This window comes from Camelina sativa, chromosome 20 (assembly GCF_030686135.1).
Source record: "Camelina sativa cultivar CO46 ecotype springtype chromosome 20, ASM3068613v1".
NCBI classification, from domain to species: Eukaryota; Viridiplantae; Streptophyta; class Magnoliopsida; order Brassicales; family Brassicaceae; genus Camelina; species Camelina sativa.
In genome coordinates, this window is record NC_141899.1 from 3501895 (window position 1) to 3529843 (window position 27949).

Genomic DNA, 27949 nt, shown 5'->3' on the forward strand with positions numbered 1-27949 from the left:
CATGTTCTTCCTATAACTAACTTTTTAGCAAAAGATCTTAACTACTGATCTTAGATTATTTTCCTAATTTATTTAATCTAAAAACACAAAAAACTGTTGTGCCTATAAAGATGCTCTGATGAATACATGAAAGATCAGATTCCCAAGGCAAAAACTGGAGTAATAAATTATTCGCTTGCTTTTTTCTAACTTGTTTGAGTGGGAATCTGAACAGTTTTTTTTTTTGTTAATGTATCCAAAAAAAAATGAAAAAAAACTACACAAAGAAAAAGAACAATCTACACTTTTCAGGATATGAATGGTTGGTGTTAGTGGCAAAAAGAAGAGAAACTAAATCACTTTTACATCTGTTTACAAACCAAAAGAAAAAGTAAAATAGATTTAGAAAAGCAAAATAAAATAAAAAAGAAAGAAAAAAAAACAGTCCAAAACAACAATAACATCAAACAAAAAAAAAGGAAAAAACAAAAAATCTGAAACGGAAGCTCCCTTGTACAGACAAGGGATGAGATTTCTATCTTTCCTTTGATAAATCCCAATACCTAATTCCCAAATTCCCTTACTTTTAGGCCGCCGTGATAGATATATACGCATTGAGTTCTTTTTCTTGGAAGAGCCTTGATTCTCTCGCTTCTTCTTACTATTTTTTCTGTTCTGTATCATCATCAATCGATCTCTCTCTATCCAGATTCTCCGGAGGTACTACTTTATTAGTATTGATTCTTGCAAAAAACTCGAAAGCTTGTGTTTTGATCTTGTTACTTGCAATTACAGATCTTTTTTTATTATTATTACCCTTTTGCTTTTGTTCTGTAATTCTGTATAAAGTTAAAGAGATCACTAATGTTTTGAGGAGGCAGTGTGTGTATATAACTCATGAAGGAGAGCAACCCTCTATGAAAGTGACGATTTTTTTTTTTTGGGTCTTAATAAGTTTTTTTAATTTCTTTATTCATCAGTGGGAGTTTGGTGGAATCCTTGTTTGAAGCTTCTTTTTTTTTTAGTATTATAGACTTATTGATACCTTTTCCGTTACAATCTACAAATTAAAAAATCAATCTTTTTGATTTGCAGACATCTTTTCTATGTGATGTCTTTTTTCACTAGTGGTTCTTCTCATGATCTTCTGATAGGTTGGTTTGATCTTACTAATATATTATTGTTGCTACGTCTTATTCGCCTCTTGTTAGACGTTTCTTCTCATTTTTGTTGTACAGATAAAACTTCTTGATGCTTCTTTAAGCTTGATTTCATTTTTTTTTGGTCTGTGTTTTGCTTCCTGTCATGTTTCTTGATTCTCCTTTGTGTTCTTGTCTTATATTTTCAGTTTGTTGTATAATCTCAATACCTGTTTCGAGATTATGCTAAATCTGGCGGTTGTGTGTGTTTGTTCAACTGCAGGAGCTTTGTGTCTTCTCGTATAGATGCTGTGAAGGTTCTTTGTTAGATGAGGTAACTTGTTCTTGAGTTGTCTTTCTATGTCTGTGGAGTATAATTGTTTACAAGGAGGTGGGCTGTAAAGGAGCTTGATTTTGGAGATATGGTTTTAGAGGTGTTTTGAAGAAAATCTCAATTCTTTGGTTGCTTTTGGATTTGATGGGTAAAGAGAATCAGTTGGAGACTAATAACTGTGGAGTCAGTGATCACGGTTCTCCACCTATCAAGAACGAAGAACATGAGGCACCACGTTACAGTTCAGACAAAGACACTGGTTTACCAACTTGCCGTGTGTGCCAATGTTCAGAATCCGATAGAAGAGGAGACGCTGCTTTAGGGTTTTTGGGTATCACTCCTCCTGTTTCCGATCCTTGTAAAAGCAATGCGGGTGAAGAAACCGTTGTTGATCAGAAAAGCTCAGTTGTCAAACCGAGTGGATTCATCGAACTGATAAGTCCTGATGGAGAAGTTTTCGTTTGCTCTAACGAAGATATTGAAATGGGTGCGTGGCAGCATCGAGATACGTTGCTAGAACTTGGATGTTCTTGCAAAAACGATCTTGCTTTGGTACACTACGCTTGTGCATTGAAATGGTTCGTCAACCACGGATCAACAGTTTGTGAGATATGCGGAACAACCGCAGAGAATATAAGAACAGTTGATTTCAACAAAGTGGTAATCTCCTTGAAAGATTACGCAGCGCTAAGAGAAAGAACAGCTGATGGAGATCCGAATCCTGTAGCAGTTAACAACAACACGAGTTCTTCAGGGATTGATCCTGATGCAGTTGCAGCCATTCGAAGGCAACGGCTTAGTGAGATTTCGTTATGGTTTGGTCCTCATTGTTCAAACAACAATAGTAGTAATTCCGCTGCTGCAGGGGCAAGTTCTTCTCAGGTTACATCTGAACAACCTTTGGGTGTAGTAAACTTTGATATCTTGCCTATGGAAAGCCGTGCGACTAAATGGGCGGTTGAAGGTACTGGCATACTACTCGCTACCGGATTACTCACAGTTACTTTGGCTTGGCTCATTGCTCCTCGTGTTGGAAAGGTATTGATCACACTTCGATTGTCCCATATAATCCTCTGTGTTTAGAATGTTAAAAGGCTAATAGGATGATATTTTAAAAACCTTTTGCACAGAGAACTGCAAAGAGTGGGCTGCACATACTTCTTGGTGGTCTCTGTGCTTTAACAGTAGTCATCTTCTTCAGATTCGTAAGTGAAAGTTTCATTTTCATTTTTGTTCCTGGAAATCTGTGATGATGAATGAGAAAACTAACTTACTTGGGAACAACAAACAGGTCGTGCTGACAAGAATCAGGTACGGACCAGCACGGTACTGGGCAATCTTGTTCGTCTTCTGGTTTCTTGTGTTTGGCATTTGGGCTTCACGTTCACACGCTTCTCACTCCTCCACATGATAAATTCTTCATCATCCTTATCCTCGTGTTACTACTCTTTTTTGGTCTCTCTGTCAATATCATTTACGTTATTTCTCTTTTGAGACACAAAATGTACAATTAATTACTCATATAAAAACAAAGACTAAAAAAGAAGAAAGGAAACTGAATGAAGTCATGATATTTTAGCAAAAAATTTCCACCCCACAACCATGTTGTCTTGCATCTCTCTTCTTCTTGTGTTTGCATATGTAATTTTCAAAGTAAGATTAACAGAAGAAGAAAAAAAATACTACAAATACTGTGTTCTACTTTGAAGATTAACTAGATAACTAACTAACAAACACAATTATTTGTGTTTGGAACTGTTAGATTAGACCCTTTATCTAAAAACAAGAAATGGACTTCAAAGTCTTGAGCATTTGTTGGATAGCAAAAGAAAGAGTGGCCGATATAGAGTCGTTAGTCAGTGTTTAAAGGGAAAAGCGCGTTAAATTGGAATTTAGCTGGGTGAGTTGAGTCCGATGCTCCATTATCTTTCTGTATCTCTATAAAATACCATTCCATGCAACTAATGTAACAAAGACAATCAGTTGGAAATGGGTAAAGAGAAATCATATGTAATTGTTCTTCTTCTATCTTTGCTTCTGTGTCTTTCTTCTCAAGTTGGTGTCGCCGAGGCCAAACGCTACCCCCACCGACGTTAGTATTTAACTTCTCTACGCATAACTTAAACTTGTGTTAAGCTGTAATATACGTTGTTGTTATAGAAAGAAACGGGTGTCAACTATTTGTGTTTATACTTTTGAATGTCTGCGTTTGCGTTTTTATTTGTGTTTATACTTTTGAATGAACACAAAAAACTTAAACCTCTTAACGCAAGATTTGTTTAATTGTATGAGTTTTTGATGGTTGCGGAAAGCATAACACAGAAAATTTTAGTTAATTGGAATTTTCTATTATGTTCAGAAAATATACTTTTGCGATCCAGAAATGGATAATTATACATACGTACCAACACTTACATAATGTTTAACCTTTTTTTTTTTTTTTTTTTTGGTTCTAGCTCCTATCAGGGTTCCAAATTCTGGATACGCCAAAGAGTTTCCCGCAAGTCCACCACCAATAAGTAAATTTCTTAACCGTGATTCAAAGCTATATGAGTTCGAATAAGTTGTATTTCCACCACAATTATGATTCAATTTTTCGGGGTGTTTACATACATACTCATCAGAATTCAATGTATAAGTTTTTTCTTAGAGAACCTAATCGACTTAACTTGTTGAGCATATCGTTACCAGGTTCACCGCACTCAAAATCGCCCAAAGGAAAAGGCCCATAAGTAAGAGAAGAAAGTCTAAAGTCTAAAGAGGGGAAGTTGAAGAAACAAATATTATAAGGAGACTTTCTAGAAGAGTCAAAACTTTATTGTTGTGTAATTGTTACAAGTCATTCACATATGGACTTGCTTAGACTATAAATCTACTATCATGAACTTCAAGTATAGTCTATTTCAATGTTGTTGTCAAATCTTATCAAATTTGTATTTTAGTTACATATGCCTAAAAAAAAGATCAGATTACATAGAAGAAACAAAAACAAATACCAAATTTACGGAAGGAAGAAGATGTCATCAGTCATCAACATCAAATACTGTAGAATCCGTAGAGGTGCGTTCCTGAAATCCAATTGAGGAAGTCTCAGCTCTCTCACTCTACACGACCCGTTTCCTTCTCGGTTCATGATCCGACCCGTATACACTTTCCTAAACAGATACACCGATCCCCCACCGGTATTGCTACTACTAGTAGATTCCGACGACGACGACGGATGATGATTCACTTTCGTCTTGTAAATCGACCATCCGTTTGAAGCCAATGCGTTCGAGAAACTCTCCATCGATCCGATTCGTTTGTTAGCGATTCTCGAGAAAAGAGAAACAGAGCAGCAGTCCCAATTGCTAACGGATCCGGATGATGACGAGGCAGATGAGGAAGAAGATGTTTCCACAGCGGCGGCGGAGGAGGAGAAGACGAGTTTGAAGAGTCCGTTGGAGAGGGAGACGAAGGATCGGAGGTGAGAGAGTGATGAGGCGGAGAGAGATGGGAATGAGAGCATTACGGCGTCGTTCGGAAGTGACCATGAGAGAGTCGACGATAGCGACGCCGACGAGGACCACGTCGAAGAAGGTTGCGAAGAAGAAGAGAAAGGAGACGGCGACGGAGATTTCGATTCACGCGGCGGGAATGAGAAGATGATGTGAGAGAGCGATGGTGTTGGGTACAAATCCATACCTAGATCTCTTGCTACTGTGGCTAATCTGTAAGTGTCTGAGATTAATTCTCGCGTTGGAACGAAGTAGAGCAATGGGGTTTTCGAATTTCTCGTGTTCTTCTTCTTCTCGGATCTCGATCGGGTTTTTTTTGATTGCTTGTAGGAGCTTAGGATTTGCCTGATACTTGTTTCTCCTTCTTCTTCTTCTTCTTCTTTGCCGTCGTCTTTATCACCGGAATTATGAGTGAGATTGAGAGTCTCGTGGAGGAGAAGAGATCGAGCAAGCTTTAATGGAAGCATTTTTTCTGGTTTCTGTGATCTTCACGCTCTCTTCGTCTTCTTCTTCTTCCTCTTTAGGGTAGCTTTTACCGGAAACCAAACATAACCGGTCGGTTTAAATCAAATAAAATACTTGATTTGGATCTCGATTGGTTTAATTCGGTTTAATTTGATATAAATTGTCCAACACATTACTGGCAAGTTTCTCCTTCCTTTTAACTCACTCGCCTTCAGGGTTTAAGCGCCGACTCTGCGAAATAACACTTGCAGAGCTTCGATTCTTCTTCTCCCATGGCGGCTTCTGCTACATTATTGCCTATGGTGTGTAACTCCTGCTTTTTATCTTCTTCGTTTCGATGTAATTTATTCTAGTTTTCTACTCTTCCGCTTATCTATCAACGTGTTTGTGACTTTGTGGGTTTAGGTTTCTTCAAATTGGATTTCACATCACTAATTTATATCTTATATTACGTTCTATTTACTGTGATTCGGAGTCTTCTGATTGTAGTTTATGGATCTGTTTGTTATTTGTACGATCATGTAATGTTTGAGTTGCTCATAAGCTATAGATTGCTCGATTCCATAGTTTTATGCATTGTATCTGAATGTTAACTGTGAATAATTTTTGTTGACGGACAGGCACATGAAAGAAAAGTTGAGAATCTGAGAGCTTTTATGTTGAATTTAGCGAATTCAAGAGGCTTCTCCCTTCCTTAGACTAAACTCTTCGAACAGAAACTCTTGGATCTGTGTTTATCATGTACTCCTGATCATCCCACTTATTCAGCTGTATGTATGAAATTTATGACATTTATTATGTGCAAATATATACCACACACATACTTATTTCTGCTGTGTTCTTATGACTATAATAAATTTGTTTCAGATGATATTTGTTGCTATCATGGATTTGAATGAAGAAGGTGGCTCGTGTGAAGAAGCCATATCTGAGTTTATTAAGTCCAAGTACAAGAGCTTGCCATTTGCTCACACGAGTTTGTTAAGTCATCATTTAGCCAAGCTTGTGGAGAAAAGAGAGATACTTTGTGACTGCAACAACTACTGTTACTCTCTCCCCGGAGAGAAGAAGAATACTGTGTTGTGTCCACAGATGCTGGAAAAACGAGCGCTGTGATTACAGCGAGAAGTAATGATCAGCGTGCTGCGAATGAGGTTATGACTCTCCAAAGCGAGGAAGAATGTGTTGAAATTTTGACGTCTGTGGATCATAAGGTTGATTTAGTGGAGAAACAGAGTTTGACTGAGTCCCGGACCAGCCTCCAATGTGAAGCATTTTGTGCCGTTAACGCCATTGAAGTAAGGCACACAGAAGATAATGGAGTCAAAGCAGGTTTAAGGGATTTGACTGTTGAAACTCCTAGGAAAGAGGGAGTTGCTGGAGAACCAGAAGTGGCTCTTGAGAATAGCGAGACTGAAGATAAGATTGAAGCAAACTGTGAAGAAGATGAATTAGTTGTTGGGAAAAATGATGTGTTGATAGAAGAGTCTGGTGAAGAAGGAATGGAAACAAGCTCAAAACAGATGAAAGCAAAACTGTGCAGGACATCTAACACGATGAAAGAAGCATGGGTGGAAGTGAAGAGTGAAGCATATAAAAAACTTTGGGAGTGCCAAACCGAAGCATGCAACAATATCATTGCCCTAGAGTAAGCTCCGATCCCTTTTTGCCTGCTTCTCTACTCATCTTTGAATTAGCTTAAAGATTTTCATGTTTCTCTTTTGGGGTTGGAAATATATAGGAAAATGCTGAAACAGTGCAGGGAGAATGACCAGCAGAACAAAGATGTTTCTTGTTTGCCTCTATCAATGGTGAGGTCGAAAATCCATGTTACTTCATGTCACTGATGTGTTCTTGAGCTGATGAAAAACTAGTTCTGAGCCCTTTCTGTTGTCGCAATTTCTATATCTACAGGAAAGCTGCAGAGAACTGTGGAAGGTTGCCCAAAAGATACAAAGCCAGCTATCTGATCTCATCGATTCCCGTGATGAAACCGTGGTTCCATATTCTGAATATCCAGGAGGTGAGATCGAAGGAATAAGCAAAGGAGTCTGCAAAGAGGATGAGAACTCCATGTGGGATTAATGGATCTGGAAAAACCTCCAAACAGCTTGAGCAGAAGGAAAGAGATCATTGTTCACAAAATAAACCACAGGTGAAGAAAACGAGAATGAAAAGACTCCGAGACATTAGGAACAACAGCAGTAAGGAAATCGCCTCGCTTAAGATTATGAACCTCAAAATTTTCTTGTAAAGGTTAGGTTACATCTTTTATATCAGTATCTACAAAAGTGCAAGATCTTGAAGAATTTGAATATTTTCATATAAATTTGTCATGAAATAACAAGAATTTGCCTACTAATGAGACACGGATGCTAACACCTATAAACATACTACAATCTTTTTCTCCACTACTAACAACCAGGGATGAGCTGAGATGAGACTCTTCTCTCTGGCATATCAGAACAGTACAGGCAAACAAGTTATAGTCTCTTTCAGTTTTAACCCTGTGGAGTAAAACTCCAATTCAAGAATGGTTTCTGCTCAGGTGGATCCTGGAAGGGAGTAAAATAATCAGGCTGATACAAGAACTGGGGGACGAAAGCGTCAGGCTGCAACAACTCCATGGAACCAGCAAACAAGGAAGTATCAAAAGCTTCCAAAGCATCTTCAAGCTCTCCCCATTTAGGCTCGCTCTGAACCTCCCTAACATCTGGTGAGACAACGCGACCGTGACCACCACCAGAACTGCTCGAATCATCCTCTTGCAATGTCGGGTAAGTCGAGTCGGATGTATCAAAAGGAGATGATGATTGATCCGCCATTGTCGTGGTCCTTGGTTTCTCATCAGCAGGTAGATACTTCTCCATAGTTCCTTTCTTGTTGTATATTCGACATAAAACCCAATCATCAAGCTGTTGTGTAACCAAAACAAAGTTAATACCAAATCTCTAAAGAAGATTGAAACATAAAAGATAAAGCTAAGAAAGAAGAAGAAGAAGAAGATAAAACATACTCGTAGGTTGTTCTTTTTGTGAAGAGAAGCTGATCTATCGACATTAGCGAGACGATACTCGTGCATGATCCAATTGGTCTTAATCCCTTTAGGAGCTTTGCCAGCGTAAAAAACGAGAGCTTTCTTGATACCCAACGTCTTGGGTTTACCAATGGGTTTATCAGCTCCGGTAGCTTTCCAATAACCGGTACCAGCAGCCCGGTTAGGACGAGAACCGTTTGGGTATTTCCGATCTCTAGGTGAGAAAAAGTACCACTCTTTCTCTCCGTACAGAGACATCTCTGAAAAAGAAACAAAATCTCAAAATTAAACAACGAATTCTCTCGAAGAATATGTGGAAATGGTTTAAGATGTAGTAAGTAAGTAAGTACCTGGAAGGTCCCAAGGATTGAACTTGTAGAGATCAATCTCAGCGATAACAGGAGCTGAGATCTCCTCCGATGCGCATTTCCGACACAAGTAGAATTTCACAAGCTCTTCGTCTGTTGGATGGAATCGGAATCCAGCCGGCAAGTTTAGCTCCGCCTTCATTCTCTCTCTCTTGCTTACTTCTTTCTTTGGGTTGAAAAAATTAAACTTTCAGCTGATGGATCTGAGTTTTTTTGTTTTTTGTCTTCTTCTTCTTCCTCTCTTGCTCAAGATTGTAATCGAGGATATGTGAGTAAGGGGACGAAGGTTTTATAAGGACGAGAATCGCCGAAATTTTTTTTTAACTTTTAATTAAATTAAAAAAAGAAGATGACACGAGCGGGGGGGAGGGGTTATGAAGCACGTGCGGCAAAAAAAAAAAAAAACGACCGTTTTCTTTTCAACGCTGACCGCAGCCAGCTGGAGAGGTATGTACGTGTCGTGAAATGATTGGATTGTCGACTTGTGTAAAGCTCTTGTGCTGTTGTCATTGCTTTCGTCACTCGTAGATATTTGACCGACCCTTTTTTTTTTTTTTTTAATTATGTGTCAAAACGTTAATCACCTGTGTCTCAGTGTATCTTATCGCTTTTGTTCCTTTTACTTACCACTAATAATGGTTTTTTTGTTTTTATTTCTTTAAATATTTTTTTTCCTCAGCAGCCAGTACTTTTATTATGATGATATTTGAAATGGAACCTAGCTGAAGAAGATATAAGTCAGCATTTCTTGGGGTGGAAGTTGTTTATAATCATGACTTGTGATTGGATAGGTTTATGAGCTTCTCCCGCACCAGAATAGTTCTCCCAAGTTTGCGTCATGAACGATGACGTCATTTGTAACATTGCCAATCGCCAAAATCGTGTAGTAGTAGTCGCCGGATTTTTTTTTGCTATTTTCTTCTTTACTCTATTTGATACGACTAATATCATTATATTTTTTCTTACTACAGTATAGATTTCCCGACTAATTGTATATATTTATTATTTATTACATTGAGTTTGCAGTTGCGGGAGACTATTTAATTAGCGACCACTAGCTAGTTTGAGTTTCCCGGTTTTAAAAATGTGTTTACGAGAGAACTATTTAGGGACCACTAGTTTAATAATCCTTAATGATTAAGTACGAATTGAGCCGCTTTCATTACGGCCTGATCAATTTAAATTTCACAAGTTTGATTCGTGATATTGTTTTTTAAAAATGCACATGAATCTTCTTCTAGTTATTAAAAAAAAAAAAAAAATCTGAAAATAGAAAGTTGAGGTAGGTGTGTATAGGAGGGACTGACGTGGGCTTGTTCCCCGTTTAATGATGAGAATATGTATTGGATACCACAATTTAAATGGATAATAAAGAAAATACCATATTGTCTACAGTACATGTTTCTTCAGCAGGAGGAATTTACGCCACTCTCCTTCAGTAGGTGACCAGCATAGTGGGGACCACCACTTCCAGCCCATTTGTTGAGGGCTCGGCTGTAAACTCCCCTACCCAAAAACTGGTAATTACCTTGTTTTTCTGACACTGTGGTATCTTCTTCATTTTTCTCCAAAATTGTGGCATCCACCAATATTACCCTTTAATGATCATCACTTACGTTTTCCTATCATATAATTGAGTATTATTTATACTATGTAGGTAGTATGTGATCTATTCAACATAATTAGTAGTATAATGTTTTATAAGAATATGGTCATCTTTTCCTTTTACTAGTATAAGTTTATAACTACTTTAACCGATTAATAATGCAAACATGTTTTTGGATCAAACATGACCTTTTTTGTTTTTGTCAACAACAAGGATATTTCTTTATTGGTAATTTGGTACGTATTAATAATTTAAGTTTATAAAGTCGTATCATTTCATACACATCTTTTAGTTAAATTAATCGTGCACTTACGACTTCTGTATCCCCTAATTAATTACCTCCCCATTCTGTAAGTACTTAGGAACACTAATGGATTTTAAAGGCCAAGATATTTTTTTGGAAGAAAACTTAAAGAGAGTTTTGCGTTTATTTTTGTATTTAGAATCAGATAGCTAGAACCAACTTAGCCCGAGTGACAGACATTCGCAATTTGTATATAAAAATCAAGGTTATAATACTGTAGTATAGGTCAAAAGAAAGAAAATTAATATTTGTCGTTTTGGATGATAACAGACAAGTCTAAAGATATGCCCACTAATATTTTAAGCCCCCAAAAAACAAAAGAAAATACCTAAATGCATGATTGTTTCTTTTAAAAAAAAAAATTGTTTTTCTATTATGAAAGTCAGATAAACTGAATCCGGACTTGATCTGAATTCAAACTTTATATATTATTTTGAACACTTGTTTGTTTAAGTCGCTGTGTGAACTGAAAAATATGAAGCTTCGTGGAGCTTGATGTTATAGCTGCCGAACTTGACCTATACATATTTTTATGATGGTATTGTTTTGTCGTATATAGAAATTTATATTCGAATATGCTTGAGAAATTGGATAAGGAGGGGACAAGTTGGGACTTCATTGTCGGAACTTACAACCTATCGTTAGCAACAAGCCAACAATTAGTATCACAAATATACTATTTCTCTATTCATATGACTACTTGTCTTATGCAATGCTCTTTATATATATGACAATGACAATGTGTGATAAAAGTCAAAATCATAACTATATTAGCATGCGTTTGCAAGCCGTGGATTGTAGTTTATATATATATATATATATATTCTTGATTGGAATGTTTGAGTAATGTTGAATTTAATTTGGTTGGTTGAATTCGTGTAACCAGCTTACTGTATCCGTAAGAGTGATACGAAGAGTTTGTTATCAAGACAAGTTAGCATCTGAGTTACTAAGTTGTAAGATAGAGATTAGAGATAAGCTCAAATCTTGGATTGGTCTCTATATTGTTTCCAACTTTGTGACTTTGTGAGTGATGCAACTCTTAAGAATTTCTAGTGGATTGCAGATTGCTTGTGCCTTCGAAGCTGAGACGTAGGTGCAAGACTTGAAGTCGTTAAAACTCTTGTGTCTCTCTACTCTTAGATTCGTGTTCTATTGCATACTCTGTTTCATCCCACAGCGAACATGATGTTCATGGTGTTTAATTTCGTACGTGGTTGAGAACATAACCCAAAGAATTCGACTAACGTTTGTGGTGAAAACAATGTATTTTAAATGTCAAGTATCAAAAGTTCGAATACATTACATTGTTTTTGCAGCGATATTTACATTTGTTGGGCACCCACTTATTTGGCCACTCAAAAAAGCTATGTCGTTAAAAATAAATTAGAGTAAAATCTCCATTTCATTTGGCCCCTCTGCCGCCATTCTCCCATTGAAAACGTCCATAATTAATTTCAAGCAAGCCTTGACCTGCAAGTCACATGATTGACGAAATGAGTTAGGATTTGGAGGTAAACAATCCAACAACATAGTGAATCGACCTGTTCACCAGAAGTAAGGAGGTGATGTTCTCAATTTTTACTGACTACTAACCTACTAACCTGTAAGGCTGTAATTCATAACAAAATGTCTACAGAAAACCCTAGTAATATATGTACTTGTACTAGCACACCATACATTCTCCAGAATCACAACATTCATTCCAATCAAATTCTCTTAATGGCAAGAAATCTGATGCCGCGCTTACCATCAACAACGCTAACACACATACACCACGACCGTTGCTAACAACTAGTGTGGAAGAACCAACAAAAAAAAAAAAAAAGACTATAGATCTCATCGTGATAGACTATAGCAATTAAACACTATAAAAGAACTGAGAATCTTCAAAAATGTCAGCCATTAACCAAGCATTGCTGCAAAGGTGAGATTCATCATCAAATGTACAGAAGACACAGTCTTAAAAATCAGTTGGAAAAGTAAGGTAACCTACAGAGCTTTAACCACTCTAGCCATTTAAACCCCCAAGACCATTAAATAGAAAGGTGACAAAAACAAAACCGTTTTATACAAAACTCAAAAGAACATTCAACTTTACCTTATCTGGCTGGAGATATAGACCAGCCCATAATTCGAAATCTATGGCACATATAAATTTACCCTCAGTGAGCAGCATAAGACACTGCAACAAAGCATCAGATCTAAGAAAAAAAAAAACATAGTCTCGTAAAATCATAAACAAGGAAGGGAGGGAGGATGGGAAACCGTCAATTGAGAAGTGAGGCAACCCTCTGCAGGTGGAAGCTCACTTTTCTTTGATACCCAATAAACTATAACAGTCTGAAGTAATTCAAAAATCAACAAAGACACAACAATCACAAGCCAAAAAAACTTAAAAATCAAAACCCCATAAGATAAGTAGCTTATAACACTGAATCCACCAGAGATGAAAGCTTCAAAATCATCCCTATAGGGACAACCACGCAAAAGCTTGAAACTTTCAGTTTTTTGCTTCCTCGGCAATCTACACTAGAAATAACAGTCTGAAGTAATTCAAAAATCAACAAAGACACAACAATCACAAGCCAAAAAAACTTAAAAATCAAAACCCCATAAGATAAGTAGCTTATAACACTGAATCCACCAGAGATGAAAGCTTCAAAATCATCCCTATAGGGACAACCACGCAAAAGCTTGAAACTTTCAGTTTTTTGCTTCCTCGGCAATCTACACTAGAAATAACAAACATAGAAAAAGCAACCTTACAAACTCATGATGTACAGATACAGGGGAGTGTAGGCAAGCAGGCCAAATCAGAACTTCCACTTTGTAACATCCAAACTCCTATGCAAAGTATAATAACAAACATGTTAGGAAGCATAACCACCACAAGGCAGAGAAACCCAAAAATCAAACCCAGGAAAACAATAGCTCATCATAATCAACTAAAGATGCAAGTTCCAAGTTCATCCCTATTAAGGAAACATGTAGACTTGGTTAACAAACATGTAGAGGAGAGGTGTTAGAACCCAGGGGGTTAGATTGTTAGGAACGGGATCTAACTTCAGTAGAGCCGGTCGTCGGAGACTTGTGCAGTCCATGAGCCCTGTAGCGGGTAAGGTGGGTCATCGGGAAAGAGGCGGACATGGAAACCAAACACTTCTGTCGAAGTTTTTGATCTAATGGCCTTGCCGCAAAGCCGTGGGGCTTGTGTTTGCTGGTACTACTGCATCCAGTCTCTGCTTCCGGTCGTCAGCAGGTTCCTATCTTCTCAACCGGCGACGGTTGAGTTTTTTTTCTCCGTTTCTCCTTATTCTAATTGTCTTTTCTTTTGTAACCGGCCTTGGCCCTGCCCATTTAATTTTAATTTGGGAAGCCCACTTAATTGTTACTAAAAAAAAAAAAAAAAAACACAACCAATCATAAATCACAAAATTAAACGCAAACCATCCTAAGTTTCCAATAATGCATTCAACCTCTACGGCCAAACAAAAGACACTATAAGTTGACTTACACTTATTATTTTCACATGAAGCAGCCTAGGCTCAATAAATTGGAATGTCTTTGGGCAAATTTTTTTTTTTGGCCTTTCATCTTATTTATACTAAGAAATTCAATTTTTTGACCCATTAAACATTTTTGACAATTTTGTACTTAAATAGGCATTTTCACATTTTAAAACAAATAAAAAAGAAAATTGAACCCTATTTATATTGATCTAATATTATTTTTGTCTCCTATTCTACTATTTTACAATAAAAATTGGCTTTGATCTTAATTTTTTTTATAAAAATAAACGAGCTCTTAAACAACTATTCCGCTATCTATCCTTGTGTTTGCCGAAGGAAAACCTGAATAAAGCACATGTGCAGCCTTCTGCCTCAGAGGAGCTCCATATTACCAGACCTAAAACAATTTAAACAAAAAAGACCTCAAATACAAAAGAAAACTACTTGCAACCTGATAGCAACATATTTTGGAGGGAAAAATAAACTTATACCTGACTATGTTTTACATGACAATCTTTTCCATAAACTAAAAGATATGAAAACACACACCAAAACCACAAACAAAACAAAGGGAAAAATAAACTTTAAATACTAGAATCACATAAAGGATATGTTTACTTGTACACTCCCTTTGGATTTTTTTACATATCATCCCAAATCTTACAACTAGATATAAGCTTTTACATTTTTTGTAACCCACTCACAATCTTACCCAAAAAAAACTGTATTTTGACTATACCAAAATTACATTTATATTTTATGTTGTAAATATGGTTGACTTGGTTACCGTTGACCTAAAAAAATAATAATCACATTCACATGAATTGATTTATCTATTCGAATTTATAATGGATATATACAGTATGTTTTTAACTTATGTTCAAATGGTAAAGATAAAATCATGATTCATAAAGAAAATTCCCTCAAAATTATATATTTAAGAATATCAATAAATTTCTCTAGAAATATATAGACTTTGTCCAAAAAGAAAAGAAATCAAAACCTTTGAAAATTATAGCCTTTGAAAAAAAAAAATCCAATAACTAATTAAACAAACATTCATATTTCTCCAACCCCACCAATCCAATACTATAAGAGTTCGTCATTATCTTACAAATTACAACCCAAAATTATAACCAAAAACATGGATTTTTAGTTTTTTTATATATATAAAAGAACAAAAGATGTACATATATAAACTAACAACGAAGTAACGAACCTAAGTCCACATCATAATTATCGGGAATTTGACATTACTTTAATTAGTATTATTATTATTATTATTAATTATGATCCTTAATATCTTTAAATATGAAGAATTGTTTTTTTACCACTGAAATATCCATCCAGCGCACAGCACCGAAGTAGTTCAGCTCAATCAAAGAGTCACAATCTACAAACAATCTACAAATTTATTAAGTACGCCGAAATATTCGTCATCGTTGATTTTTGTTCGCATAAACATTGGGCCTTTATTATTGCGCAAAGAGAATAGTAAATTGTATATGAAGATAGAATCTTGGAATTCAAAGATTGTCTTTCAACATTAAGGTAATAATGAAAATATAATGGTGGATAAGAGTACTCGATAAAATTCGATTCTCTCTTGTCAATATAATCATATTAATCACTAGGACACTGTTCTCACCTTTTTCTTCATCCTTTTGACGGTGTTGGCAATGGTACACTTGCTCAATGTTTAAATCTATTTATAAATATTATTCTCTTTGTTCAATTAATATGTTTGTCTGAAATTTAGTAAAATGCATGAGACTTACTATCACGGGTAAACTTTGCAGTTGTGGAAGACGTACGTGTTTCGTAAATACCGATTCTCGTGAATCGTGATTACTAATAGTTGAATTGATCACAGAGACACAGACTTAAGTTTGAGCGGTAGATGATTTTACTCTATAACTAAGTCAAGGTTAAAAAACAGAATCATATACACGACTATTGAAATTATGATTAAAATATTCTAAATATTACGTGCTTACAGAACCATTATGAATTTTGGTGCAACACATCAAATCCAAGTTCATAGTCGAACTCAGAACCCCTAATTCGGGTTCAGAAAATGATTAGAGTTGATGTCTAACTTTTGAACCACACGACATAAAAGAAAACATAACATACTTTAGATTTCACAAGAGTACAAGACGTTTCCATGCATATCATGTTTTTTGTAGTTCAGATTCATATTTAGGTACATGATTAATGTAAAAAAATATATTTCTCGAAGCTACTAAATTTTCATAATTCATTTCCTAACTTTTCGTTTAACTTTCGAAACAAAACACTAAGCCTACGCGTGGCCTTTGGAAAGAAATTCCACGTTATAGGGAGGAACACCATGATGAACATTCTATATATAATATATTTAAGCACTTAAGAAGCATAAATTCTTTCTAATTATATAATCATAAACTTAGTATATCCTTGTTAAATTATATACAACTATCAAATATTTGAAGTAATAATGAGTTTTGCAACTTTTCCATTAATATAAACAGTGAGTGATTAAGTCGAACCCAAAAGGTACGGAGGAGAAACAAGCATTCGATTCTCTATTATTTTATTTTATTCATCTCTCACTAATGATGGTGGAGAACAAAAGAAAATCCCTAGCAAACAAATATTGTCAAAATTGAAATAATTGTCATACACTAATATTCATATATATTTCCAGTTAATTAATTTATATTCCTCACTTTTCATGGCTTATATAAGAAACTGAGCAAACACTAACCAAAATGCAGCAGCAACCTACTATCATCACCCATCTCCCTAGTTCTATTTTGCTCTTCTTTGTTTTTGTTCATAGCTTTGTAATAATAGTCTTACTTCTCTTTTAAGGCTCAATAAGAGGAGGTACTATTACTACGTTTCCCTTAATTTTCTTTTACGTATATTTTTAACATTACAATCAGAAACTAGTTTGAATATCTTTACTAGCTAGTTTCACACATTACTCTCACACTATCATAAAATTATATTTACAATGTTCCACACAAGGTTTATAAAATTTCTACCATATCATCTATATATCTATACTTGCATATGAAACTGTAAGACATCCATTTGAATGAAACAAAATTTTAAGCTCAACTAAAAGCTCTGAAATAGAATTTTGACCTTATTTAATATCTACAAAATGAATTATATTTTGTTTTAGCACCAAGTTGTAAAAGTCCTTACTCCTTAGTAATATATTTTTTTCCGGTTTGGAATATAACGGTTCAATTTTATCCGAATTGAATAAACTTGCATGAAACGTATTTTTAGTTCACCCTCCCATGGTCATAGTAAACTAAGACTGGTTTCTTCCTAATTAGCAGATGGGTGAAACCGCTGCCGCCACTCGCCACCATCACAACCACCATCACGGCCACCAAGTCTTCGACGTGGCCAGCAACGAAGTCGTCCCTCCACAACCGGCTTTTAAATGCTTCGACGATGATGGCCGTCTCAAAAGAACCGGTTAAAATCTAAACATAACAAATATTAAACGTTCGTTTCTTTCATTTGGTTTACAAACGTAAATACTTAAACCGAAGCGCGTTTTTATAACAGGGACTGTTTGGACCGCGAGCGCTCATATAATAACTGCGGTGATTGGATCCGGCGTTTTGTCATTGGCGTGGGCGATTGCACAGCTTGGATGGATCGCTGGCCCTGCCGTGATGATATTGTTCTCTTTAGTTACTCTTTACTCCTCGACACTTCTTAGCGATTGCTACAGAACCGGTGATGCAGTGTCTGGCAAGAGAAACTACACTTACATGGACGCCGTTCGATCAATCCTAGGTACCAATACTCTCGAACCAATCAATATTGATTTGAATGCTCTGTTTATCTCACTCTGTTCTGATCTCTGTTTTAGCTCTGCTTTTTGTTTTGAGTATTGAAATGCTCTGTTCTCTTGTAGGTGGGTTCAAGTTCAAGATTTGTGGGCTCATTCAATACTTGAATCTCTTTGGTATAGCGATCGGATACACAATCGCAGCATCTATAAGCATGATGTGAGTTTTTTTTCTTCCCAAACATTCTTCACACAACTAACAAAAACAAAGAAATAACATTTGCATACTCGGATGGATCATGCAGGGCGATCAAGAGATCGAACTGCTTCCACAAGAGTGGAGGAAAAGACCCATGTCACATGTCGAGCAATCCTTACATGATCATATTTGGTGTGACAGAGATCTTTCTCTCTCAGGTTCCTGACTTCGACCAGATTTGGTGGATCTCCATTGTTGCAGCTGTCATGTCCTTCACTTACTCTGCCATCGGTCTAGCTCTTGGAATCGTTCAAGTTGCAGGTAAACATTACGTACAAAAGACTCCCATAATCTTTTGCGAGAATCCAAGAAAAATGCTAAATCTTTATGTGACTTCTCTCAGCAAATGGAGTTTTCAAAGGAAGTCTCACTGGAATAAGCATCGGAACAGTGACTCAAACACAGAAGATATGGAGAACCTTCCAAGCACTTGGAGACATTGCCTTTGCATACTCATACTCTGCTGTCCTAATCGAGATTCAGGTAAATAAATAACCTTTCTTTGCACCGAAGATTCAACTTTTAGGTTAAAAAAAAAGAAACTTTTACTTTGTACAAAAGATTCAGCTTTTTGACTCTTTTTGCTCTTGTTATTTAGGACACTGTAAGATCTCCACCGGCGGAATCGAAAACGATGAAGAAAGCTACCAAAATCAGCATCGCTGTCACGACTATGTTCTACATGCTATGTGGCTCAATGGGTTACGCCGCCTTTGGAGATGCAGCACCTGGAAACCTCCTCACCGGTTTCGGATTCTACAACCCGTTTTGGCTTCTTGACATAGCTAACGCTGCCATCGTCGTCCACCTTGTTGGAGCTTACCAAGTCTTTGCTCAGCCCATCTTTGCCTTTATTGAAAAATCAGTCGCAGAGAGATATCCAGACAATGACTTCTTCACCAAGGAATTTGAAATCAGAATCCCCGGACTTAGGTCTCCATACAGAGCAAACGTTTTCAGGATAGTTTACCGGTGTATATTTGTCGTTACAACCACCGTGATATCGATGCTAATGCCGTTCTTCAACGATGTGGTTGGGATCTTAGGGGCGTTAGGGTTTTGGCCCTTGACGGTTTATTTTCCGGTGGAGATGTATATAAAGCAGAGGAAGGTAGAGAAATGGAGCACGAGATGGGTGTGTTTACAGATGCTTAGTGTTGCTTGTCTTGTGATCTCGGTGGTCGCAGGAGTTGGATCAATAGCCGGAGTGATGCTTGATCTTAAGGTCTATAAGCCCTTCAAGTCTACATATTGATGAAACAACAAGGATGTTGGGTGTGTAAAGTTTATTGTTTATTTAGCATTTCAAAGAAAACTTGAAAATGTGTATATTGTATGTTTTAATTTCGTATGGTTCCATCTTTGTAATAAAATTATAAAATATGGTATAAGTTTTAACCATTATATAAACTCGTGTGTTTTCTTCTCTATATCATAATTAAGTCGCACGGAACCTGAAAAACTTTTCGTTTAGGTGGTTAGAATGAGAGAATTAATTTGTCCAAATTGCAAATTAAACATAAATAAATGAATGGTTAAACGACGAAGTTTACAAAGAATTTTGTTTCTTTAATTTTTTATGTATATATTGCATCTTCTATTGTGAATCAATGAGTTGACAAACATGGTGCTGGACTGCTGGTAAAATGGAATTTGAATCAAAGTGAGACACTGACAGTTCAATGATTTGATAAAAAAGGAGCAATTTGGATGGTTTAGCATAAAAGAGAATCTCCTCAAATAAGTATAATTGAGCTGTCCACCCAAAACAAAAAGCCTATTTCAAGAAAATCATATATTGTTGTTCCTTTTTCTAATAGCCTATCGCACTTATCAAAAACATGTGGGATTATTGGATCTTGCCAATGATCAGAATCTTTGAAAGTATCTACGACTAAGACAAATGTATTAAAACAACCCAGAAACTAACAAGATTTGCTACTAAATAGATCTAAGCTCAGAGAAGAGATGTGAATAGTTATTCAGTAATTCAGGTCTTCTCAGTTATTCAGGTAATCAGAGGGTAAATAGTTTCTTACAAAGAGGAATCCTTCTGATTAAGAGATTGAGAAGATGTAGAGAGTTCATCATCCAACAGATGCTTGAGTTGCTTTCTGTGTTGAGTTTGTGCTGTTTAAGGATACAGCTGCTGCTTCACGCTCCTGCCGAATTCTCTCTCTCTGTAATTATTCAACGAAGTAACAGAGAAACAAACAAAACTATAGTTACTCAGCAATGAAATGAGACGCCAGAAAATGGGAGAACAAAAAATAAAATAACAGTGGAGTTACTGCGTATTTGATAAATGCAACATGATCCAATTTGTTAATTTAGAATGTCAAATCTGAGAGCATACTTCATGCTACCTATGCACATAACCTACTGTACCAAGACAGTTAGCTCCAAGCAACGTCTATAACCTTCTATCATCTAAAAAGTTTGCTAACAGTCTCAGAAATTAGTAAAACAACTAGTTTGTATTCAAATCTAAGTGACACGAGAACTAATTTGGCTACCCAATTAACCACCACAGAACAGTTTTTCTCGAGTCAAATCATCTGATAGCATCATATGAACACACTATATGTGAACTGAACATCAGCTCTCAAAGGCTTTTGCATTTTTAGATAGACAAATATACCTACAAAAGAGATTCGAGCCCTTTAAGAAATGTAAGCTAAATTACCCTATCAAAGTATCACAACTAGTTACCATGATCATAAACCAGATGAGTTAACCTACAGACTTAGAGGATATAGAACCAGAATGAAAAAAAAAAAGTGATCATTGTCTCCAAGTTTAATCTAAAACATACCCTTCTCTCCCAGTAAGGCAAGAAGCAGACAAAGTCATAGACAGGAGTAATGGTCTGCACCAAGAGAAAGTTAATTCCAGTGAAAAGCAAGAGTCCCTTCAATGGCCTTGTTCTGTGAGGCATCTTTGATTTCCAACTCAAGAATATTTAGCTCTGTTAATCATTAAAATTCACATCACTCAGTCAATAACTGTAAATGATTCAGCTAAATCCTAACTTATCTTATCAAAAACATAATCAAAGCAAAACGCAAGTGATTTTGGTAGGGATGATGGGTACAAACCTGATGCAAGTAAGAGTAGACACTTTAGGAGGAGAATCGAACTCGTCCGAAGGAGAGAGGATCGATTTTAGGAGAAATCTGGATTTTAATTCGCCGGAGATGCTAAGAAATCGTCTCCGACGGAAGAGGGAACAACACGGTGGGTAGCAATTTAGGTTTCTGTTTTATTTCCTTTAACGACGTCGTTTTAGTTAAGTGAAAGTGAAACAATTTTAACGGTGGATAATTGTGCAACGTGGCTACTTGCTCAGCCAGAATGAGTTTCAGACGTCCGATTTTACCCACCTCGTCTTCTTACTTTAAAAGGAAAAAAAAAAAAACAATTTCTGGAGAAACAAAAAGCAAAAAAAACTGGAGAAATCTGGTTTCATCCGCCATTAACGACCTCTCAAAGGTATCTAATGCGGAGATAATTACAATATATATGTTGAAGAATCGTTTCATTATGTTTTCGAATTCTAAGATAAGAATAAGAAGATATGTGTATTTACTTGTCGGTGAAACTATATTTGATGGCTTAATTTTTGAATCTCATTGTCTCGCTACATCTTTTTTTTTTATTGAATTTGGTTGTCTTGGATACACATTTCCCTGGGATTTGTGATCATTGATGTAGTTAAGTAGTTGCATTTTTACATCTGTAGGCTTTTTTTTTGGGTGAGAGCATGAGAAGAGTGTTTGGAGGAATTGTTACAGGCAAGTATGAGTAAATAACCTTAAAAGCTAGTTTGATTCATTACTTTAGCTATGCAATGGTGTTAATGTTGGGAAGGTTTTTGTTTTCAGATTTGTGTCCGTTGCGTAGTCTGTACCAACCACTGCAATCTAGGGGAAATTTGGTTCTGTTGTTTAAAGGATGCAGACGCTTTGTGAGAACAACATGTCGAGTTTCAATCCCTGGTGGTGGTTCTTTGGGGAATGAATCAAAAGCACCTCCTAGGTTTCTTAGGGATAAAAAGATTGTTCCAGATGCTGATCCTCCTCATATGGAAGATATCCAAAAGTTGTATCGACTTTTTGAGCAAAGGTTCATATTCCTTCGTCATCTTTTTAAGAAGTGGCCATATTTGATTTGTAAATCTTTATGGCTTTTCCTCTTCTCTCCTGCAGTTCGAGACTCACCATCTTAACAGGAGCTGGGATTAGCACAGAATGTGGAATCCCGGATTATAGAAGGTTTGATGATGGCCTGCATTCTCGTTCAGCTTGTCTCAGTTTGATCAAGATTTTTGATTCCTTACATCTGGTTCCATTTTGTAATAATTTGGTGCAGTCCAAATGGAGCATACAGTTCTGGTTTCAAACCAATTACCCATCAGGTGATCTGAAGGCAAGAGCTATGAAATCTTTACGATGCTTAATGCAAACTTTTTGTTATCTTCTTGTTGTCTTAAATCTATTGTCGACCACCTGCTTCACAGGAATTCACTCGATCAAGCCGAGCTCGTAGGCGGTATTGGGCAAGGAGTTACGCTGGATGGAGGCGGTTCACTGCAGCACAACCAGGACCAGCTCATACTGCTTTAGCATCACTAGAAAAAGCTGGAAGAGTAAATTTTATGATCACACAAAACGTTGACAGGTATATATTAATCAGTTCCTTCTTTTGTGGGATCTCTGTTGGATGTGAAGAATGTTGAACTCTAAGCTCTAAGTGTTTAGGCTGCATCATCGTGCTGGAAGCGATCCACTTGAATTACATGGCACAGTATATACTGTTATGTGTTTAGATTGTGGCTTCTCTTTTCCCCGAGACTTGTTTCAGGATCAGCTAAAAGCTATCAATCCTAAGGTCAGTGTATACCATAACCCGAATTAACTGAATTAATAATGTATTATCCCGCAAGGTTACAACGTTATTGTTTCTACTGTAGTGGGCTGAAGCAATAGAAAGTATTGATCATGGAGATCCAGGATCTGAGAAGAGCTTTGGCATGAAACAAAGACCTGATGGAGATATTGAGATTGACGAAAAGTTTTGGGAAGAGGGTTTTCATATACCAGTATGTGAAAAGTGCCAAGGAGTCCTAAAACCCGATGTAAGCTCGACTTTATGAGATAGAAACAAAGCAGTTTGTCACTGTTTCTTATTATGCTTTTGGTTTTGTTGAAGGTAATTTTCTTTGGAGACAACATCCCGAAGGAAAGAGCTACTCAGGCAATGGAAGTTGCAAAACAGAGCGATGCGTTTCTCGTTTTGGGTTCATCATTAATGACAATGTCCGCTTTTCGCCTTGTCAGGTAATGCGTGTGAAAGATCTCATCCAGTTTTTGGGTTTGCATCTCGTTAAGAAACTTTCTATATATACCTTTTGCAGAGCTGCTCATGAGGCTGGTGCCATGACTGCAATTGTAAATATAGGGGAAACAAGAGCTGATGACCTTGTTCCATTGAAAATCAATGCTAGGGTTGGTGAGGTAAGAACATAACATACATCTCTTCCCTTTGTGAATTCGTTATCTTTAGCCTTGATAATCTGTCATTTTGTGATCTGTTTGGGCAGATATTGCACAGAGTTCTTGACGTGGGATCTATCAGTGTCCCAGCTCTTTAGGACAATGTCCAGATTCAAGTGAACTTTGACAAGAGCTATGTAACATTTACATCTATATTGTTTATAATTTTATCAAATGGATATTTATGTATTCCAGCACAATATCTCAAGTTGTAAATTCAACATCAAATAAAAGAGTAATCATTCTCAATTCCAGCCGAATTTCAATATTTACTATACAAGCTTTAAAACCTAAGAAGGGTCAGAGAGAGAATAAATCTCCTCTGTTCGGGGCATATATTGCAGAGAGTTCTTGCCATTGGTTCGCTCAGTGTCCCAGCTCTTAAGACAATGTCCGGATCAATCAAGAGGTATGTAACAATGTAACAGTTAGATCTTATATCTTGTTAACAAATATTCCAGTAGCGTATTTAAGTTGAAAATTCAACAGCAAATAAAATAGCAAATCATTCTTAATGCGAATCAAAGCTTGTCTTAACCAAAAGTTATAATAGTCAATACAACAACTAATACGAAGCACAGAACAACCAAAACACCTGAGCCATCTTCTAATAGACGTACAACCAATAATTATACAAGTTTTAAAACCTAAGAAAGGTCAGAGAGGGCCTTCTCGATATCCTCTGCGTGGTTCCGAAGAGTGTTCCACTGCATTAAGGAAAAAGTTGTGTAATAAGCAAATAACAAGAAAACAGAAACAGTTCTGGTAGACATAAACAATGGGAGACAGATGTGAATACCTGATCCACGCTTAGAGAGATACCTGCAACGTATAACAGAAATAGAGATAATCTTGTCAATACATGATTACTCAAAGAAAGCAAACTAATATAGCTGTCCTTAGAGACAGGCACGGGACATTGCAAATCATTATCAAATATTTTCATGTTAAAGAGAACTGCTACAACCAAAAATAACAAAACGATGCTATTGAAAAGAAAACACTCTGTTACAAGCACATAAACACTCTCAATCAGCAGAATAACCTGTTATAAAGCCCTAAGATCTGCAATTATAAGCCTAACTAGATGCAGACTTAACAAAGCAAAACAGTTACGAAAATTAAGATATGAGGGAACACATTACTAGCACTGGTGAGTGGTGAATTATGAGAGCAAGAGAAACACACACAAGAAGATAGTTTAAAAACAAAAGTTTACCTTTCTTTCCAGGCAAAGTTTTACCATCCTTGACATAGAACTCACGAATGTCAATCCAAATCTTCCCATTCCAATTCCTCACAGAGACTCTCCTATTCTTAGATATCTGAATGTACACCCAAAAACAAACCACCATAAACCCTAATTCGATTAAAAACCCTAAAATTGAGCAAAACCTATTAACAAAATCAAAACTTGAACGAAACCCTTAAAAGCTCACTGCTACTAGAGTAATATAACGAAATGCTATTGAAAGACAGAGAGAGAGAGAGAGAGAGTAGTAGTAGTAGTAGACAAACGTTGCAAACGACGATGTCGTCAGACTCGTCGGAGGAGTCTGCTGGCTTTGCGATTTTCTTAGCCGACGCGTGGGCTTCAGATTCGTCATCTGATGCTCTGACATCGTCATCTTTCCTTTTTCCTCTTGAAGACATTTTTTCTCAAAACTGTAGAAAAACCAAACCCAAAACGCTCTCTTCAGACCAGAGTAAAATCGCACTAATCAAAACAACGAGAAATTACAAAAAGTTAAAACAAGAGAGACATACCTGGTCGTGAGTCGTGACGCTGCAACGGGTTTCTCAGAGAAAGCAAAAGCACTCTTCTACTGCGAGATCGATTTGATTAGAGAGATTCTGAAGGACAAATGAAACGCCGTATCGCTCTCTTCTCGCGTATTTATTATGTTAAATGCGTTAACCGTTCACGCGCTGTTGTACCGCGTGTGATAAAATTAGAACTGTGACATATAATTCAGAACGCTTTAATAAAACTAAACCGTGGGTTTGAGAAAACGCGCGTTCAACTTTAAAACGCCGTAGCTTTTTTAATTTTAGCGGTTTTGCAGTTTCCACCGGAAAAAGGGAAAAGCAAAAAAGATTTGGACTTTGGTTTGAAATCCAGAAGCCCTTCTCAAGAAATCTCTCCCACTTCTGAAACTCTTTTGTTGGATTTGGCCCGATGGGGAATTTGTTCGTGAAGAAACCAAAGATCACGGAGGTTGATCGAGCGATTCTCTCTCTTAAAACCCAAAGACGCAAGCTTGGTCAATATCAGCAACAGGTTTTGATTCCTTTGCTTGTGATTTTCGCGTTTCTAGGGATTTAATCTTGCTCGAATTGGGTCTGTTTCTGGAATCTGAGATTGAAAGTTTAGTTTTTGATTCACCATAGCTCGTGTAGATGGAATTAAGGTTACTGAATTGTAGCTATATGCGTTGCGATGTGTATGAAACAATTAAAGGTGTCTACTTTCTGAGGTTTTGGTTTGTTGGGTGATGAAGAAGTTGCCTTCAGAATCCATCTTGGATCCAAATTTGGATTCTTATGATAGTTTTAATTATGTCATTCATCGGGTTTGCTAGATAGTGAGTTCGATAGCTGAGATATGGAATGCAAATGCTGTGTTGTTTCTTGTGGATCTTTAAGCTTTACCTTCTTTCTCTTAAACCCTTCTTTCTTTTTCTTAAACCCTTTTTTTAGCTTGAGAAAGTAATTGAAGCTGAGAAGCAAGCTGCGAGAGACTTAATCCGTGAGAAGCGAAAAGATAGGGCTTTGTTAGCACTGAAGAAGAAGCGGACGCAAGAAGACTTGTTGAAGCAAGTAGATCAGTGGGTCATCAATGTTGAGCAACAAGTAAAAAACTTACTTGACCCCTTCATAGAGCATTTCGCTGTTTCTATTGCATAACTTGATGCTGTGCTATCTATTCGAAAGAACATATTTTGAACCTGTCGTTATGTCTCCCAGTTGGCAGATATTGAACTTACAAGCAAGCAAAAGGCAGTCTTTGAGAGTTTAAAGCAAGGTAATAGTGCAATTAAGGCGATACAGAGTGAGGTCAACCTTGATGATGTTCAAAAACTAATGGATGACACTGCCGAGGCCAAGGCTTATCAGGATGTGAGTTAATAGTGAACCTTAAATCATGTTTCACATTAGCCGAGCTTCTCCTTGTTTGTTTCTTTCATGGTCGTGAGTTTTCTTTTGCTTTATCTAACTATTGGATTTTAGGAACTGAGTGCCATATTAGGTGAGAAACTATCAGCAGAAGATGAAGAAGAGATCTTAGCAGAATTCGACAACCTAGAAAGTCTGGTATGTTACATAATGGGTTCTCTTGTTTCTCAAACCATATATTGTGACTATTGATATTTCGAGAGACATTTACTTTGTTACTTCTTGAATAGAGAGTCAAATTATATTGTTTGTTTGTTTGTTGTTTGTTTTAAAGCTGATTGATGAAGATATGCCTGAAGTGCCTACGACAGAGCTCGTGCCTGAAGAACCTGAGAAATTGGATCTCCCTGATGTGCCAACAAAAGCACCGGTGGCTTCCAATGCAGAAATCACTCCAGCTCCAACAAAGAGAAAAGGTTTTTGTAATGTTTGTACAAGTAACAATTGTTTGATACAAAGAACCTTAAACTCAGACATGCTTTCTAATGTTGCAGTTCTTGAAGAACCTTTGGAAGCTTGATTTAGAAATGAAGAATCTGATCAACTACTTCATAGCCATGGGTTTATATAAATCATTCTTTGGAAACTTTTTGCTTCTGGGCTCTTGAAAGCTCCTTTGTGTATTTTTCTTCTTACTTCTGCAGCTTGTAAAGCACCAACAAGTTCATGGAGTCTCTCCTCTGTGAAATGGTTGTTTCTGAACTCATCTCAGAGTCTTTGACCTGAACATATGAAAGTTTGAATGACGTTAACACTTAGTGGGATCATATAATTTTTTCTGAGTTCAATCAAAGCTACAAATTCTTCTACAATAGGATCTCATTTTTGTATATCAAAATTTCAAAACCAAAGAAAAATAAAATTATAAATTGAGTTTGAATCAAACCGTATTAAACTGATACAAAATTAAACCGG

At 36.6% G+C, this 27949-nt stretch overlaps 8 protein-coding genes, 1 long non-coding RNA gene and 1 pseudogene across 13 annotated transcripts; 5 read left to right on the plus strand and 5 right to left on the minus strand.

Moving 5' to 3' along the window:
* The first annotated feature begins 321 nt into the window (after nt 1-321).
* LOC104769098 (uncharacterized) lies at nt 322-3141 on the plus strand. Of its 3 annotated transcripts, XM_010493232.3 has the most exons (5): nt 350-699; nt 1075-1133; nt 1402-2490; nt 2583-2657; nt 2744-3141. In XM_010493232.3, the coding sequence occupies exons 3-5, from the start codon at nt 1597-1599 to the stop codon at nt 2861-2863; spliced, it is 1089 nt and encodes a 362-aa protein (XP_010491534.1). In that variant the 5' UTR covers nt 350-699; nt 1075-1133; nt 1402-1596; the 3' UTR covers nt 2864-3141. The 3 variants fall into 3 exon arrangements, with proteins under 3 accessions (XP_087361838.1, XP_010491532.1, XP_010491534.1); XM_087505712.1 differs by lacking the exon at nt 1075-1133 and having other exon boundaries at nt 322-699; nt 1328-2490; XM_010493230.3 differs by lacking the exon at nt 1075-1133 and having other exon boundaries at nt 322-699.
* Nucleotides 3142-4247: 1106 nt separating this feature from the next.
* LOC104769102 (uncharacterized) lies at nt 4248-5416 on the minus strand. The gene has a single exon (XM_010493235.3). The coding sequence runs from the start codon at nt 5414-5416 to the stop codon at nt 4454-4456; it is 963 nt and encodes a 320-aa protein (XP_010491537.2). The 3' UTR covers nt 4248-4453.
* Nucleotides 5417-5557: 141 nt separating this feature from the next.
* LOC104769101 (uncharacterized) lies at nt 5558-7776 on the plus strand (annotated as a pseudogene). The gene is made up of 5 exons (XR_015593331.1): nt 5558-5716; nt 6035-6184; nt 6282-7062; nt 7156-7225; nt 7329-7776. The product of XR_015593331.1 is annotated as an uncharacterized LOC104769101 (transcript).
* On the minus strand, nt 7716-9152 carry LOC104769100 (protein ATAF2). The gene is made up of 3 exons (XM_010493234.2): nt 8802-9152; nt 8431-8711; nt 7716-8329 (listed from the first exon to the last, which is right to left on the minus strand). Exons 1-3 carry the CDS (start codon nt 8959-8961, stop codon nt 7916-7918), a joined length of 855 nt encoding a protein of 284 aa, XP_010491536.1. The 5' UTR covers nt 8962-9152; the 3' UTR covers nt 7716-7915.
* A 2826-nt stretch (nt 9153-11978) lies between these two features.
* Nucleotides 11979-13199, minus strand: LOC147918433 (uncharacterized). Its single transcript, XR_015593332.1, has 3 exons — nt 12998-13199; nt 12831-12914; nt 11979-12202 (listed from the first exon to the last, which is right to left on the minus strand). It is a non-coding gene; the product is annotated as an uncharacterized LOC147918433 (long non-coding RNA).
* A 3707-nt stretch (nt 13200-16906) lies between these two features.
* Nucleotides 16907-19712, plus strand: LOC104769104 (amino acid permease 2). The gene is made up of 7 exons (XM_010493238.3): nt 16907-17112; nt 17580-17721; nt 17815-18048; nt 18170-18263; nt 18349-18563; nt 18646-18785; nt 18901-19712. Exons 2-7 carry the CDS (start codon nt 17580-17582, stop codon nt 19555-19557), a joined length of 1482 nt encoding a protein of 493 aa, XP_010491540.1. The 5' UTR covers nt 16907-17112; the 3' UTR covers nt 19558-19712.
* Nucleotides 19713-20016: 304 nt separating this feature from the next.
* Nucleotides 20017-21575, minus strand: LOC104769105 (uncharacterized). The gene is made up of 3 exons (XM_019242087.2): nt 21401-21575; nt 21118-21270; nt 20017-20482 (listed from the first exon to the last, which is right to left on the minus strand). Exons 2-3 carry the CDS (start codon nt 21238-21240, stop codon nt 20390-20392), a joined length of 216 nt encoding a protein of 71 aa, XP_019097632.1. The 5' UTR covers nt 21241-21270; nt 21401-21575; the 3' UTR covers nt 20017-20389.
* A 119-nt stretch (nt 21576-21694) lies between these two features.
* On the plus strand, nt 21695-24106 carry LOC104769106 (NAD-dependent protein deacylase SRT2). 2 transcript variants are annotated; one of them, XM_010493239.2, is made up of 11 exons: nt 21695-21794; nt 22045-22096; nt 22187-22427; nt 22511-22576; nt 22674-22719; nt 22822-22982; nt 23063-23192; nt 23275-23439; nt 23514-23641; nt 23719-23818; nt 23905-24106. In XM_010493239.2, the coding sequence occupies exons 2-11, from the start codon at nt 22066-22068 to the stop codon at nt 23953-23955; spliced, it is 1119 nt and encodes a 372-aa protein (XP_010491541.1). In that variant the 5' UTR covers nt 21695-21794; nt 22045-22065; the 3' UTR covers nt 23956-24106. The 2 variants fall into 2 exon arrangements, with proteins under 2 accessions (XP_010491541.1, XP_087361839.1); XM_087505713.1 differs by having other exon boundaries at nt 21722-21794; nt 22674-22730.
* A 244-nt stretch (nt 24107-24350) lies between these two features.
* LOC104769107 (RNA polymerase II transcriptional coactivator KIWI) lies at nt 24351-25781 on the minus strand. The gene is made up of 5 exons (XM_010493240.3): nt 25625-25781; nt 25376-25522; nt 25077-25182; nt 24657-24679; nt 24351-24564 (listed from the first exon to the last, which is right to left on the minus strand). Exons 2-5 carry the CDS (start codon nt 25508-25510, stop codon nt 24505-24507), a joined length of 324 nt encoding a protein of 107 aa, XP_010491542.1. The 5' UTR covers nt 25511-25522; nt 25625-25781; the 3' UTR covers nt 24351-24504.
* Nucleotides 25782-25800: 19 nt separating this feature from the next.
* LOC104769108 (vacuolar protein sorting-associated protein 20 homolog 2) lies at nt 25801-27822 on the plus strand. The gene is made up of 6 exons (XM_010493241.3): nt 25801-26138; nt 26558-26710; nt 26825-26977; nt 27089-27172; nt 27309-27450; nt 27529-27822. Exons 1-6 carry the CDS (start codon nt 26037-26039, stop codon nt 27552-27554), a joined length of 660 nt encoding a protein of 219 aa, XP_010491543.1. The 5' UTR covers nt 25801-26036; the 3' UTR covers nt 27555-27822.
* The last annotated feature ends 127 nt before the right edge of the window (nt 27823-27949 follow it).